The 13,088-nt window shown below is 54.4% G+C and overlaps 2 protein-coding genes across 2 annotated transcripts; both read right to left on the bottom strand.

The window, feature by feature from the left end:
• Positions 1-2,746: 2,746 nt before the first annotated feature.
• Positions 2,747-5,673, bottom strand: LOC119209571 (piggyBac transposable element-derived protein 4-like). The gene is made up of 3 exons (XM_062559812.1): positions 4,524-5,673; positions 3,237-4,381; positions 2,747-2,752 (listed from the first exon to the last, which is right to left on the bottom strand). Exons 1-3 carry the CDS (start codon positions 5,416-5,418, stop codon positions 2,747-2,749), a joined length of 2,046 nt encoding a protein of 681 aa, XP_062415796.1. The 5' UTR covers positions 5,419-5,673.
• Positions 5,674-6,102: 429 nt separating this feature from the next.
• Positions 6,103-7,884, bottom strand: LOC134107819 (uncharacterized). The gene is made up of 5 exons (XM_062559597.1): positions 7,774-7,884; positions 7,059-7,634; positions 6,599-6,958; positions 6,355-6,473; positions 6,103-6,284 (listed from the first exon to the last, which is right to left on the bottom strand). Exons 2-5 carry the CDS (start codon positions 7,129-7,131, stop codon positions 6,165-6,167), a joined length of 672 nt encoding a protein of 223 aa, XP_062415581.1. The 5' UTR covers positions 7,132-7,634; positions 7,774-7,884; the 3' UTR covers positions 6,103-6,164.
• Positions 7,885-13,088: the final 5,204 nt, after the last annotated feature.

Below are 13,088 nucleotides of genomic sequence, written 5' to 3'. Positions count from 1 at the left end.
GTCATCTTAATGCTGTTGACCTTAGTGAAACATTGCCATCCTGGTGCCATAGCGTTTACTTACGCACACAATCGCTATGCATAAGGTGTTTTAATGTAAAATATGTGTTTCCATAAATCTTGAGTGGTCACTCAAGTTTATTTTCTGAATTATATTAAGGATCCAAATATATGCACCTTTGCAAGTTGATCACCACCGCTTTTTAATTTATTTTACAAAAACGAGTGTTGTGTTCTGGCCATCATGTCCTCAGAGTGTCACCTGCAGTACTACAAGACGGCCTTTGTTGTTCTTCTAAATGGCCAACAATTATCCCCAATAGAGCGGGACAACCCTGTGCAGGGTTCAACTGTAGAATGAACTCACACTGTTGACTTTGTTGGAAGTATGACAGAATTGTTTTCAGTTTCAAGTATGACAGAATTGTTTTTGGGTTGTCTTGAAATGGGCTGGGCTTTAACCGTTATGCTCTGTTTTAAGCATGCAATTGACCCTTCGCAGGGAGGTGATTAACAGGTGATATGACCAATCATACATAAACTTGAAAAACAGTGTACTGTACTGATGCATTTCTGCTAAGAAAAACTAGAAAATGCATTTCCTGCTGAAAATGCGTTGGAATGCAAGCTGAAATAATTTGAAAAAGTTGCTTAAAGTACAAAAATGAAACAAGCTGAAAGTATTCTAAACATTGCGGAAAGAATAGAAACAGCTGAAATACATTTAAAAATGGTTGAAAATACAGAAATGAGAAAAGCTGAAATGAATTTGAAAGAATCGCAAAAAAAAACAGAAATGGGAGAAGCTTCTATGAATTTGAAAACACAGATATAATAAAAGCTGAAATAATCGAAATAGGAAAAGCTGAGAATTAAAACATATATGTTTTGTAGTAATATGAGGTTTAGTTCTAGCAGCAGTAGAAGAAGTAAGTACTAGTTTCACTAGTATTTGAAAGCAATTGTGGTGTACCCATTGTGGTACAGATAATCATTGAGGCTTTTATAGCTGAAAGATTGGAAAAGTTGAAAGTTGAAGAAGTTTTGACAGGATTTGAAAATGTAATCCATTGGAAATCATGTTAAAAAGGTTGATGATTTTAATTTATATTAATTCAATTATAAGAGCTAAAAATCTGAAGAGTCATAGCACACCTCTCCTGAAGGAGCTGAACATTTTAATATTTGAATGGTCTTACAGTTTTTTTGGATCGCTTACACACTAAAATTAAAAGTATTACACTATTAGCAAAACACTACACTCAAGATGCAAAACATCAGCCCATATTTGCACAACTATAAGCACATTGTCAACCTCACACCTGTTGCAAAACTCTACACACAGTGATTTGCAAAACACTAAACACTCTTAACATACATTACACACAAAAATCTATCATGAAGTCATGTCCTTGCAATACCAAAGCACTGACTGTCAAATAAGCACACCGTCCAACCAATTGCTTCAACACAGTCATCAGTTGTGCAAACACCTGTTTGCTTAACCCTCCCGTTGTCCTCCCATCCTCCAGCAGTCGCACCCACGTACGTACGTACGCGCTTACGTCACGCGTTCAGCCATCATACAACCCCGCCCTCCGGTAGTCGCACGTACGTACGCGCTTACGTCACGCGTTCAGCCATCATACAACCCCGCCCTCCGGTAGTCGCACGTACGTACGCGCTTACGTCACGCGTTCAGCCATCACACACCCCCGCCCTCCGGCAGTCGCACGTATGAACGTACGCACGCACGTACGTACGCGCTTACGTCACGCGTTCAGCCATCACACACCCCCGCCCTCCAGCAGTCGCACGTACGAACGTACGCGCTTACGTCACGCGTTCAGCCTTCACCTCTCTGTGCAAGACTATTATGGCCCTTTCGCAATACCTGAGACGGCGAGAACGGACTTGCGTTCCCGCGAGAATACACTCGGGAGGTTCGGGGGGGGGGGAGAACGGTCCTTTCCGCCATTGGAACAGCAGCTGACTTGATGACGTCACCACGTCAGCTGGTCTTGCTAATACGCTTTAATTTAGTTTTTGATTTAAATATTTTACTATTAACAAGCTTTTGTCTCATTTTTTGTCTCAGAAATTGTATATATAAGCAGTCGTAAAATAGATAGCTTTATCAAGGAGGTTGTAATAAAAAATAAACTATTTAATGCACACACACACACACACACACACACACCTACCGTTTGTCTTGTTACTCATCAAGAGGCTGATAATCAGCGTAGTGGTCCTCGTGCAGCAAGCCGCTGACCGCACATCAAAGATCTTACAGAGTACAATAATCCATATGTGGATTTTTTTATTCATTATTTTTACAATTCAGAGCTTCAGATTTTCTTTGAAGCTCTTCCGCCAGTTTAGACTCTCGAGCGCGGTGCTCACCTCGTGTCCTTTAATTAAAACATTGTTAGTTTTAATGCACAACGATGGACAATAAACAAGCTGCGCTCTGCGCATACAGACAATACGTATGTACAAAAGTTACATGTAAACATGAAGTTATGAATCTAAACAAACGGACGGTGAACAACCTCCGTCTCTGACACCACGTTAAAAACGTACCAAGACTCGTCGTGGTACAGCTAAGTCTCACGTATAAACCGCTACGGAGACGCGAAAACGACCGGCGGAGCATTTCACAGCAGACTCGACGAAAACAGGCCGCTCTCCGCGGGCTGCGAGATGATCAGCTGACCTCCCGGCGCTGGAGGGTGTCTGACGGTCCGTCATGACTACACGTCCACGGGGCAGATTGTTACGTTAAAGGCTGTTGACAAACATTTACTTTAACAACTAACTTTAGTCATAAAATTACATAACGTTACTTAAATAAAGTAGTATTTATAAAACTCGGACTGTGTGTTTATTTTCCTCCGTCGGTCGCTGTTGCCTGCCGCTTAGGTTGAAATGCATTCTGGGATATTTGGCTCTCGCAACAACAGGCGAGCCTGCTCCGATGCATTGTGGGTACAATGGGCGGCGCGAGTCGCATCCGCGTATTATGACCGCGTTTTTTTTAGAATTTCACGTTAAACGGTGCAACTTTTACTATAGTAAGCAAACTATATATATATATATATATATATGTATCCGTCAAGTATTTGTGTAAATGTGAATAAAGACAATGCAGATTGGTGTGTACATCCATTGTGTTTTTATTACGTCAAGCATTCAGCCTTCACCCCCGCCCTCCGTTAGTAGCACGCACGCACGCACGCACGCACGCACGCGTTCAGCCGTCACCCCCCTCCACGCCTTGTCGTCCTCGCGTCCTCCAATAGTCGCAGGTGCGCGCCGCGCCGCCGTCGTCGCCGCCGTCGTCGTCTCCGCGCCCCCGCCTCCGTCGCTCGAGACACGCCGGTCGGCGCAGGCGGGGCAGAACGCGCGCGAGCAGCCCCGGCAGATGTACCTCCTGCACGCGCAGCAGACGGTGTGCGTCTTGCTGTCCTTCTTCGACGGGCAAATCTGACACCTCTTCCTCTTGCTCGCCACCCTGGACAGAGCCGAGGCGACGGCCGCCGCCCGCGTTTCCGGCTCCCGTTCCGCCTCCGGCGCCGCCTCGGCTCGACCGCGCGCCCTCCGGGCGGCCCGCACGACCGCCGCGGACGCTTCCGTGCGGGGGAGACACGCCCTCCTCTCGACGAGCGGCGTCACGAGCTCTTTTCCGAGCCGCTCGAGGAAGAACCTGCGCTTGCTCCGCTTGCCGGACATCCAGTCGGGACGGACCTCTCGCCATATCACGAAGGCGTTGTAGGCGGACACGTCGACGACGTTGTGGAACACGACCAGGGGCCAGCGGGCCGTCATCCTCCTGCAGCTGTACGTGCCGATCACCTTGTCCAGGTTGTCCACGCCTCCCTTGTTGCGGTTGTAGTCCAGGATGATCGCGGGCTTCCCGTCCGGGCGGTCGCCGACCTCGGCCTCGGCGTGCCGCGTGCTCATGAGCACCACGTTGCGGTTTTTCTTGGGCACGTAGGACACCAGGGCCGTGGTGGGCGTGAACGCAAACATCGAAGAGAACACCGCCCTGTCCCTCGTCGCCAGCAGAGCGGGCGGAAGCTCGGGCTTGTTCTTTCGAACCGTGCCGACCACGGTGATCCCCCTGGCCAGGAGCCGGCGCGCCAGCTCGTAGGACGTGAAGTAATTGTCGCACGTCACGTTGCGACCCGCCAGGCCCTCCGTGACGTCGAGCACGACCCTCATCCCCAGGTTCCTCTCGGGGCCGCCGCCGCCCGTCGTCGGCTTGCCGGTGTACACTTGCATCTTCCACGCGTAGCTGGATCTGGCGTCGCACGCCACCCACGTCTTGATTCCGTATTTCGCCGGCTTGCTGGGCATGTACTGCCTGAAGGGACACCGCCCTTGGCGGCGGGGGGTTACGAGGAGAGAGAGAGAGAGAGAGAGAGACAAGACAGAGAGCGTCGTCATCATCATCGGCATTGTCTTTTCGCGAATCTTTACAAGAAAATAAAAAAAAGCCCCTCCGCCGCAGCCGCCGCTTACCTCTGAACGGAACCAGCTGCTCGTCCACGGTCACCTCGGGCCCCGGGTTGTAGAGGAGCGGCAGTCGGAGCACCCACGCGTCCCACACGTCTCGCACGGCCGCCAGTTTGTCGCTCGCTCGTCGCTCGCGCCTCGTCTCGCGGTCGTCGAATCGCAACAGTGTCGAGTACGCGTGAAAGTCCTTCAGCGGCATCGTGGCGCGGAAAATGGCCCTTCCGCTCTCCGCGTCCCACAGACTGGCGGCGGCCTCCCCTCTGGACCTGTACACGCCCGCCAGGATCAGGAGGCCCACGTAGGCGCGCAGGTCGACCCGGTCCATGCCTTTCCAGTCGTCCCCGTATCTTCTGCGACCTTCGAGGTTGGTCATCTCCAGGACAATGTCTTCTATCGCGGGCGTCACAAACAGCCGGAACGTCGAGGCGATGTCGGTGGCGCGGGACGCCGCTTCCTCCGTGGGCCCGGGGGTCGGCGGACCCGGCCGACCCTGCTTGTCGGTCGCGCCCCGTCTGCCGTGCGCCGTCGAGGACCACGTCAGTTCGCCGTTTTTGGACGGAAAGGTGCAGGTCTCGGGTCTTTCGCCCATGGCGCGGTCTTCTTCTTCTTCTTCTTCTTCTCCTCCTTCTTCTTCTCCTTCTTCTTCTTCTTCTCCTTCCTCCTCCTCCTCCTCCTCCAAAGACAAAGCTTCGTTCTCTGGGTTGTATTCTTCGCCGCCGTCGTCGTCGTCGTCGCCGTCGTCGTCTTCTTCTTCCCCTCGTAGCTCTCGTTCTTTGTTGTCAGCCGCGGTCGAAGCCTCTCCCTCTCCCATGTCAGAGTAGTGGTAGACCTTTCGCGGCTCCACCGGATCTGCGAAAAGACGTTCGAGGAGCTCGAGCGCGGTCGGCGTCGCGGCAGTCATGACTTCGGGCCCTTTCGGGGAGACGAGTGTTTCGCGCGTCGCCTCGCCCGACTTTATCGCGCGACGTTAGTATCGCCTCTCTCGCCGACCCGTTCTGTCTCTTCTGTCTGTCTCTTCTGTCACCTACACGCACGCACGCACACACACACACACACACACAAATCCAGCACCTCGGACAGATCTGCGAGCGCGCGAGGAGAGAGAGAGAGAAATTCCAGCACCTCGGACAGAGGCCCCCGAGTCCCCCACCCCCTGAAGCTCTATCTGCGAGCGCGCGAGGAGAGAGAGAGAGAAATTCCAGCACCTCGGACAGAGGCCCCCGAGTCCCCCACCCCCTGAAGCTCTATCTGCGAGCGCGCGAGGAGAGAGAGAGAGAAATTCCAGCACCTCGGACAGAGGCCCCCGAGTCCCCCACCCCCTGAAGCTCTATCTGCGAGCGCGCGAGGAGAGAGAGAGAGAAATTCCAGCACCTCGGACAGAGGCCCCCGCGTCCCACACCCCCTGAAGCTCTATCTGCGAGCGCGCGAGGAGAGAGAGAGATAGAGAGACATGTATACTTTCATGATTCTTACCAAGAACTTTGCACAAACTCCTCCTTGGTCACCCGCCAGCGCAGCCAGCGCAGGCAAACGCGCGGACAGAGAGTCAGGGGGAGGCGTCTGTCCGAGGTGCTGGAATTTCTCTCTCGCTCTCTCTCTCGCTCTCTCTCTCTCTCTCTCTCTCTCTGCCCCGGTCGGCCGATGTCTCTAGCGCGCCACCGTCGCGTTCATGTCCTCGTACACGTCGTCGAGGGGGAACCGCTGCAGCTTCTTCCTCTCCTGCCGCTGCCGCCACCGCCGCAGCGCTTCCTTCGACATCCTGCACGCCTGTGTCGGAAACGAACGCGTTAGTCATTGCAGCGTCGCGAGGCTTTTTTTTTTTTGGTCGGGCGCCTACCTTCAGGAGCGTCCACGCGAAGCACCACGCGATGACGACGACGACCAGGACAACAAAGGCGCAGGTCGCCAGTGTCGTAGGGGGGGTGTCATCCCATCGCTCGTCTCGACACCTCTCGCCTGTCGCGGACACGAGAGAGAGAGAGAGAGAGAGAGAGAGAGAGAGAGAGAGAGAGCGAGAGCGGGTCATTCGCTCGGCCTCGACGCGATGTCCTGTTTCGCGCGCGTGCAATATTTTTGCTCACCCGGCGACGACGGCTGCGGCAGGACCAGGAACACCGACCCCGTGCCCGGCAACTCCACGGGTCGCCGTTGGCGATCGTATTTCAAATACACACACTCGTACCGCCCCGCGTCGGCGGGAGTCACGGGGTCGATGACGACGTCCACGTCCGGAAACGTTTCGCTGCACCGAAGTCTGCCTCGGTATTCGGGGGCGACGGTGCCGCCGCCCGGCTGGTCGTCTTTGAACAGGACCCTTACGTCGCCGCGGCCGCCGGCGCCGCGACCCGTCATCAGACTCAGGTACTCGGGCTTCGGATGGGAAGATCGGCACCGGACGGTCACGGCTTCTCCGGGCTCCCTCCACACCGCTTCGTCGGGCCCTGCGACGATTTAAAAAAAAAACCACGCCCCAAATCATTTCGCCTCGCCTCGCCCGCACACACACACACACACACACAGAAACAAGCACGCGACGCTCACCGGGACCGCGCGGGGCCGCCGCGCAGGAGAGGCACAGGGTCGCCGCCGCGAGGCTCAGGTAGAAAGTCGACATGTCGGCAGAGCGCTTCCCGGCGTCGAGGCGATCCGTGAGTAGCACGCGACCGTTTCCGCGTGCGCATTCGTTAGTATGTCACCGACATCGATGTCATCGGCCACACGAACCCCGACCGAGGGTACGCGAACCGAGGTGGCCACCGCGAATTAAATTGTCACAAGCGGCCCCTCAAATCTTGTGCCATACGCTACACGACAAGGCAACGACACGTGGAGATTGGTTTTAACCTTTTATTTTATTTCACACACATACGCACGCACGCACGCACGCACGCACACGGACTCCAAAGTCGCAGCGACGGGGACGGGTGCTCGTTTACGTGGAAAACACGTGTCGCACGAGGGTCCGGGTGCTCCTTCGCGTCACGCGAAAGCGACGGTGAGAAGTGGCCGCCCGCTCGCTCCCTCGCTTCGTCTTCAGGGCACGACGGTCGGCCGCATGTCCTCGTAAACGGCGTCGTCGGGCCGCCGGGCGCGCTCGGCCGTTCGGCACATCCGGGTCTGCGGACGCACGCACGCGCACACACACACACACACACACACACACACAGGAACGGTTGTTGTTGTGAGGGATTGAGAAAAGCTTGCACGCGCGCACACACACACACACACACACACACCACTCGGACTACGCGGCTACCTCGTGGATGATCCACGCGAGGAGCCCTATGACGACGGCGGTTCCCAGAAGCAGCGCGCCGACGCAGGTCACGTTCGCCACCAGGGCCGCCAAGCCGTCGCCCCAGCTCGCCGTACCTGTCGTCGTCATCGTCGTCGTCGTCGGGAACAGCAAATGAAATACAAATAAAATGCGTTTAGCCCGCGGCGCGTTTAGCTAGCCTGCGTTACACCCCCCGCAGCCCTTTTGGGAAACTTGCGTGAATGTTGAGAAGGAGGAGGGCCAGCCGCCACCACCAGGAGCACCGACCCGGTTCCCCGCTGGTCCAAGGACAGGTCGAACCCAGGCTCGCGCCCCGAGTAAAAGCACCAGTACTGGCCCGTGTCTTCGGCGATCAGGTTCTCGATGACGGCCTCCGAGTCCGGGAACGTCCCGCTGAACCGAAGTCTTCCGCCGACGACGGCGTCGACCATGACCTTTCTCGGCGAGGCGCCCCGGGCCGCGAGCGTGAAGGTCTCGTCGCCGACGCTCTTGACCAGCCTCAGGGACCTCGGGCTCGCTCCGACAGCTCGGCACCGGATGGACACAGTTCCTCCGAGGTCTCTGCGCACCGCTCTGCCGCGCCCCGCGTAGGAAACCGCCGAAAAGGGCACGCGCGGGTCACTCTGCGGGACTGCGACGGCGAGACACAAGGCGGTCGCTAGCTTCAGATAGAAAGCCATCGTCACCGGCTGGCGTCTGTGGGTCGGAGCCGCTACTTATATTCCCGCGGCGGCCTTTCCCCCCCCCCCCCCCTTCTTCCTTTTCCTCCAACCGACCTCTGCAGAGGGTGTGTGTGTGTGTGTGTGTGTGTGTGTGTGGGGGGGGGGGGGGTGCTGTACAGGAGGCGAGGGACCTCGGTGGACAGGTAGGCGGCGGCGGGGTTCGACACTCCGATCTGCATCTGCCAAGCCGCTTGTTCCTCCCTCGCTCTGAGAGAAAAGCACTCGGCGAGATCGCAACTCTTTGCAGTCGTCCTGGCTCCCAGATGGCGGAACGAGCTCTGCGACATGAGGCGTCGGGACTGCGGAGGGCCTCTACGTCTTCCGCGGGAAAAGTCGAGACGCACCTTTTCAGACCTCGACTAAAACACTAGCGGACCGTAGCACTGACAAATGGTAGCACTTGAATTGGACTCGTAATGGCACTTTTCTGTAACGTGTTTTCAAACTGCTTATTTGATGAAAAATGTACGCTCACTCTATGTGAAAATGCACTTACTTCGTACGTCGGCGCTTTGGACAAAAGCCTCAGCTAAATGACATGTAATGTAATGTAGAAAGGGGAGGATCGGGGCGGAAGAAAAACAGCTCCTCGAGGCCCCTCCTCGCGAACGAAGAGAAGGGAGAGGAGAAAGCTCACAGGCTAAATAAATGGCTCTCACAAAAATAAAAAGTGACAAGTGGAGCGGCGGATCGCGATTCCGGCAGGCAGGCAGGCAGGCAGGCAGGCACGCATGCACGCACGGAGGAGGAGGAGGAGGCCTCCGCTGAGTCCTCCGACTGCAGCTGCGGCTCCCGGAGGCCTTCACGCCGTGGACTACGTAGAGGGATTTCTGCACCGCATCACTAAAGGAGCCAAAGGAGCGCAGAGGTCTCTCTCTCTCTCTCTCTCTCTCTACTAGTACTTTTGTTTATTTGGGGTTGTGTTTATTATGTGCTTTGTGTTGAGCTGATTTGATGTTGTGAATTGTTTTCTTGGGATGTTGAAAAATAAAGTGTTTTTGAAAAACCAAAAGAATCCCTCTCTCTCGCTCTGTCTGTGTGTGTGTGTGTGTGTGTGTGTGTGTGTGTGGTTCGGCACCCCTTCGGCCCTTTTGATTGCGACATACAGCGAAAGGTCAACTCGAGAGGCCTTGCCGCGGTTGGATATTATACTTTGTGTGGATCTTTTGCGGACGTTGATCGCGTACCTGAAGCCTCTCTCGCACTCGGCGGCGATGCATGTTATCGTCTCTCTCTCTCTCTCTCTCTCTCTCTCTCTCTCTCTGTGTGTGTGCGTGTGAGGTTCGGAACACATTCACCCATTGCAATCGTGACATGTAGGAAAACGTCATCTCTCGCCGAAGCCCCCACCCCCCCCCCCCCCCCCCCCCCCCGGTGGCGAAGCGAGCCGATTAGACCCGAGCGATGAGTTCTCGCGAGTTCTCGCGAGATGACGGCTCGCTACGAGCCGGGTCGTTCTGGCCCGAATGACGTTGCCGAGGCGAGGGTCAGTGTGACCCGACGCCGTCGTCTGGGCTGAGGCGCTCGCCGGAGCGAGCCGATTAGACCCGAGCGATGAGTTCTCGCGAGTTCTCGCGATATGACGGCTCGCTACGAGCCGGGTCGTTCTGACCCGAATGACGTTGCCGAGGCGAGGGTCAGTGTGACCCGACGCCGTCGTCTGGGCTGAGGCGCTCGCCGGAGCGAGCCGATTAGACCCGAGCGATGAGTTCTCGCGAGTTCTCGCAAGATGACGGCTCGCTACGAGCCGGGTCGTTCTGACCCGAATGACGTTGCCGAGGCGAGGGTCAGTGTGACCCGACGCCGTCGTCTGGGCTGAGGCGCTCGCCGGAGCGAGCCGATTAGACCCGAGCGATGCCGACTCGTAGCGAGCCGTCATCTCGCGACATCTCGCCGGGTCGTTCTGACCCGAATGACGGAGACGAGACGACGGTCCCGGCCCTTCTGATGGTGACGCGTAGCTAGCCGTCATCTCGCGAGACCTTGTCGGGTCGTTTTGACCCGAACAGCGCAGGCCTCTCTTGTGTGAATGTTGCCGAGGGTCAGAGAGACCCGAGGACAACGTGAGGGTTAAAAGCAGCAAAAGTCCGAAAGCAAGCATGGGTGGAAGCAAAGAAAAGTAAAGCAGAAGTGAAAAAACAAAAAGGAAAAGCCGCGGCCGAGGACACTCTGTATTCAAATACCGATCTAGATGATCTGTCCATAGTCCGCGCGGCTCGTCCCGCACCAGTCGCTGCCGACGTGGCTGTTGGGGAAGAAGCCGGAGGGCCTGGGGTGAACCAACGACAGGACCCTCCTCCGGCCTACGGTCCCCAGGCCCCCATATCAGCCCCATCAGCGCTCATTTATCCCAACTTGCGAGATGTCGGCGACCCCAAACCTGATCCCGAAAACTCGAATTTCTCGCCAATAGAGAATCGCCGTAGAAGTAACAAAGAAATAAAAGAAGTGCAAACATATCCGATGATACAAGTCCCCAACCCACACCACGAAGACGTTCCCTTGTATGTGTTCCGGCCATGGACAGAGGCCGAATGCGTCAGCGCGTGCGAAAGTTTGACTCCTCCGTGCTCCATACACTGGCTGCTTCAGGAACCGCTTGTGTTTGGAGCCAGGTTGGACTTCCAAGATGACACAACACCAGGGCTGACCACCATGCTGTGCTCCTCTGGAACCACCACCCTGAGGAGACTGGTGGATGTAGCTGGTCCTGAACTGGCAGACGCATCGGCAGTAGCATCTCGACTCTGAAATCCATCCGGCAAAGCAGAAGGATCCTGAGCAGGTGGGCAGGGAGGCTGACCGAGGACGAGATGGATGCTTCAGCAGTACAGAGAAGGAGAGGAAACGCCACATGCTACAGATCCCTTTCCGGATTTAGGATTAATGCCGCACCTGGATGGGGCCCTAGGATCACTATTCCAGGAATCCGTTGGAAAACCCTTGGATTTCCACATGGTGAAGGGGAAGGCAATATATAAAAAGTGTGTGAAAGCGCTCAATAAGAAAAAATTGGACCAGAGAGCGGACACAGTGTGGAGGCAGAACTTGGACATTGGCGTGAGACCCGTGTGGAGGGTTTTGTACAAACCTCCCATAAAAAAGAGAAGGGGGATCTTCAGTGGAGGATACTACACGGTGCCATTGCGGTTAATGCTTTTATTTCGGTTATTAATCCCACAGTTTCCAAAAGTTGCCCTTTTTTGTGTTCCTGTGTTCCACTGTTTTTATTATTGTGTGAGGCTCTGTGACCTGTTTAACACACTGCAGAATGTTTTTAAAGGGTTAAAGGGTGAGACCTGGTCCAGGGTCACATTTATTTTAGGAGCTAGCTACACAAAAACGAACGCCGCTAAAGGGAAACTGCCCAACCATTTGGTTGGAGAGGCAAAACTGGCAATCTATACCAGCAGGAAAAACAGAGTAGAAGACAGAGTAGTGCAGGAAGCCCTGAATATCTTCATTGTAAGGGTCAGAGCCAGAATCTGGATTGATTTTAGGTTTTTTACTAGCATGGATAACATGAGAGATTTTAATGAAAGATGGTGTTACGGGGAAATAGTGTGTTGTGTGCCTGGAAAAGAACTAGTTTTTAAACCTCACGTCAATACAATGTGAGGAGCCACAGGGTTGCATTGCATTTTGTTGTGGTCTGATTGCATGTTTGTTGCTCGTTTTATATTGTTTTATGTAAAATAAAGGTTTTCTAAAAATGAAAAATCTGTGTGTGTGTGTGTGTGTGTGTGAGAGAGAGGTTTGGAACACATCCACTCCTTGTGATCGTGACACACAGCAAACCGTCATCTCTCGAGGCCTCGCCAACGGTGGTGAAGCGAGCCGATTCAACCCGAGCGTTGCCGAGGGTCAGTTTGACCCGAGGCCGTCGTCTGGGCTGAGGCGCTGGCCGAAGTGAGCCGATTCGACCCGAGTGTTGCCAAGGGTCAGTGTGACCAGAGGGCATCGGCATTCGACCACTGCAGCTTATCCAGAATGCAGCAGCTTGACTGGTCTTCAACCTTCCGAAATACTCCCACACCACACCACTTCTCCGTTCTCTTCATTGGTTACCAGTTGCTGCCCGCATCCAGTTCAAACCATTGGTACTGACGTACCATGCAGTGAATGGATCGGGACCAGTCTAAATCCAGGACATGGTGAAACCCAACCCGCACACTCCGCTCTGCATCTGCCAAGCTGCTTGTTCCTCCCTCACTGAGAGAAAAGCACTCGGCGAGATTGTGACTCTTCGCTGTCCTGGCTCCCAGATGGTGGAATGAGCTCTCTGATGACATCAGGACTGCAGAGAGCCTGTACATCTTTCGTTGAAAACTCAAGACACACCTCTTTAGACTCTACCTTGACTAAAACACTAGCAAACCGTAGCACTAACAAATGGTAGCACTTAAATTGTACTTATAATGACACTTTTCTATAACTTGTTTTGAAACTGCTTATTTGATGAAAATTGTACTTTCTTGTTACTTGTTCTTCTGAGTTTGTATCTCTATGTGGAAAGGCACTTATTGTACGTCGCTTTGGATAAAAGCGTCAGCTAAATGACATGTAATGTAA

Source organism: Pungitius pungitius, chromosome 20, assembly GCF_949316345.1.
Source record: "Pungitius pungitius chromosome 20, fPunPun2.1, whole genome shotgun sequence".
NCBI lineage: Eukaryota > Metazoa > Chordata > Actinopteri > Perciformes > Gasterosteidae > Pungitius > Pungitius pungitius.
The sequence above is the reverse complement of the archived record's forward strand: the minus strand, read 5'-3'. Positions and strand labels throughout refer to the sequence as shown.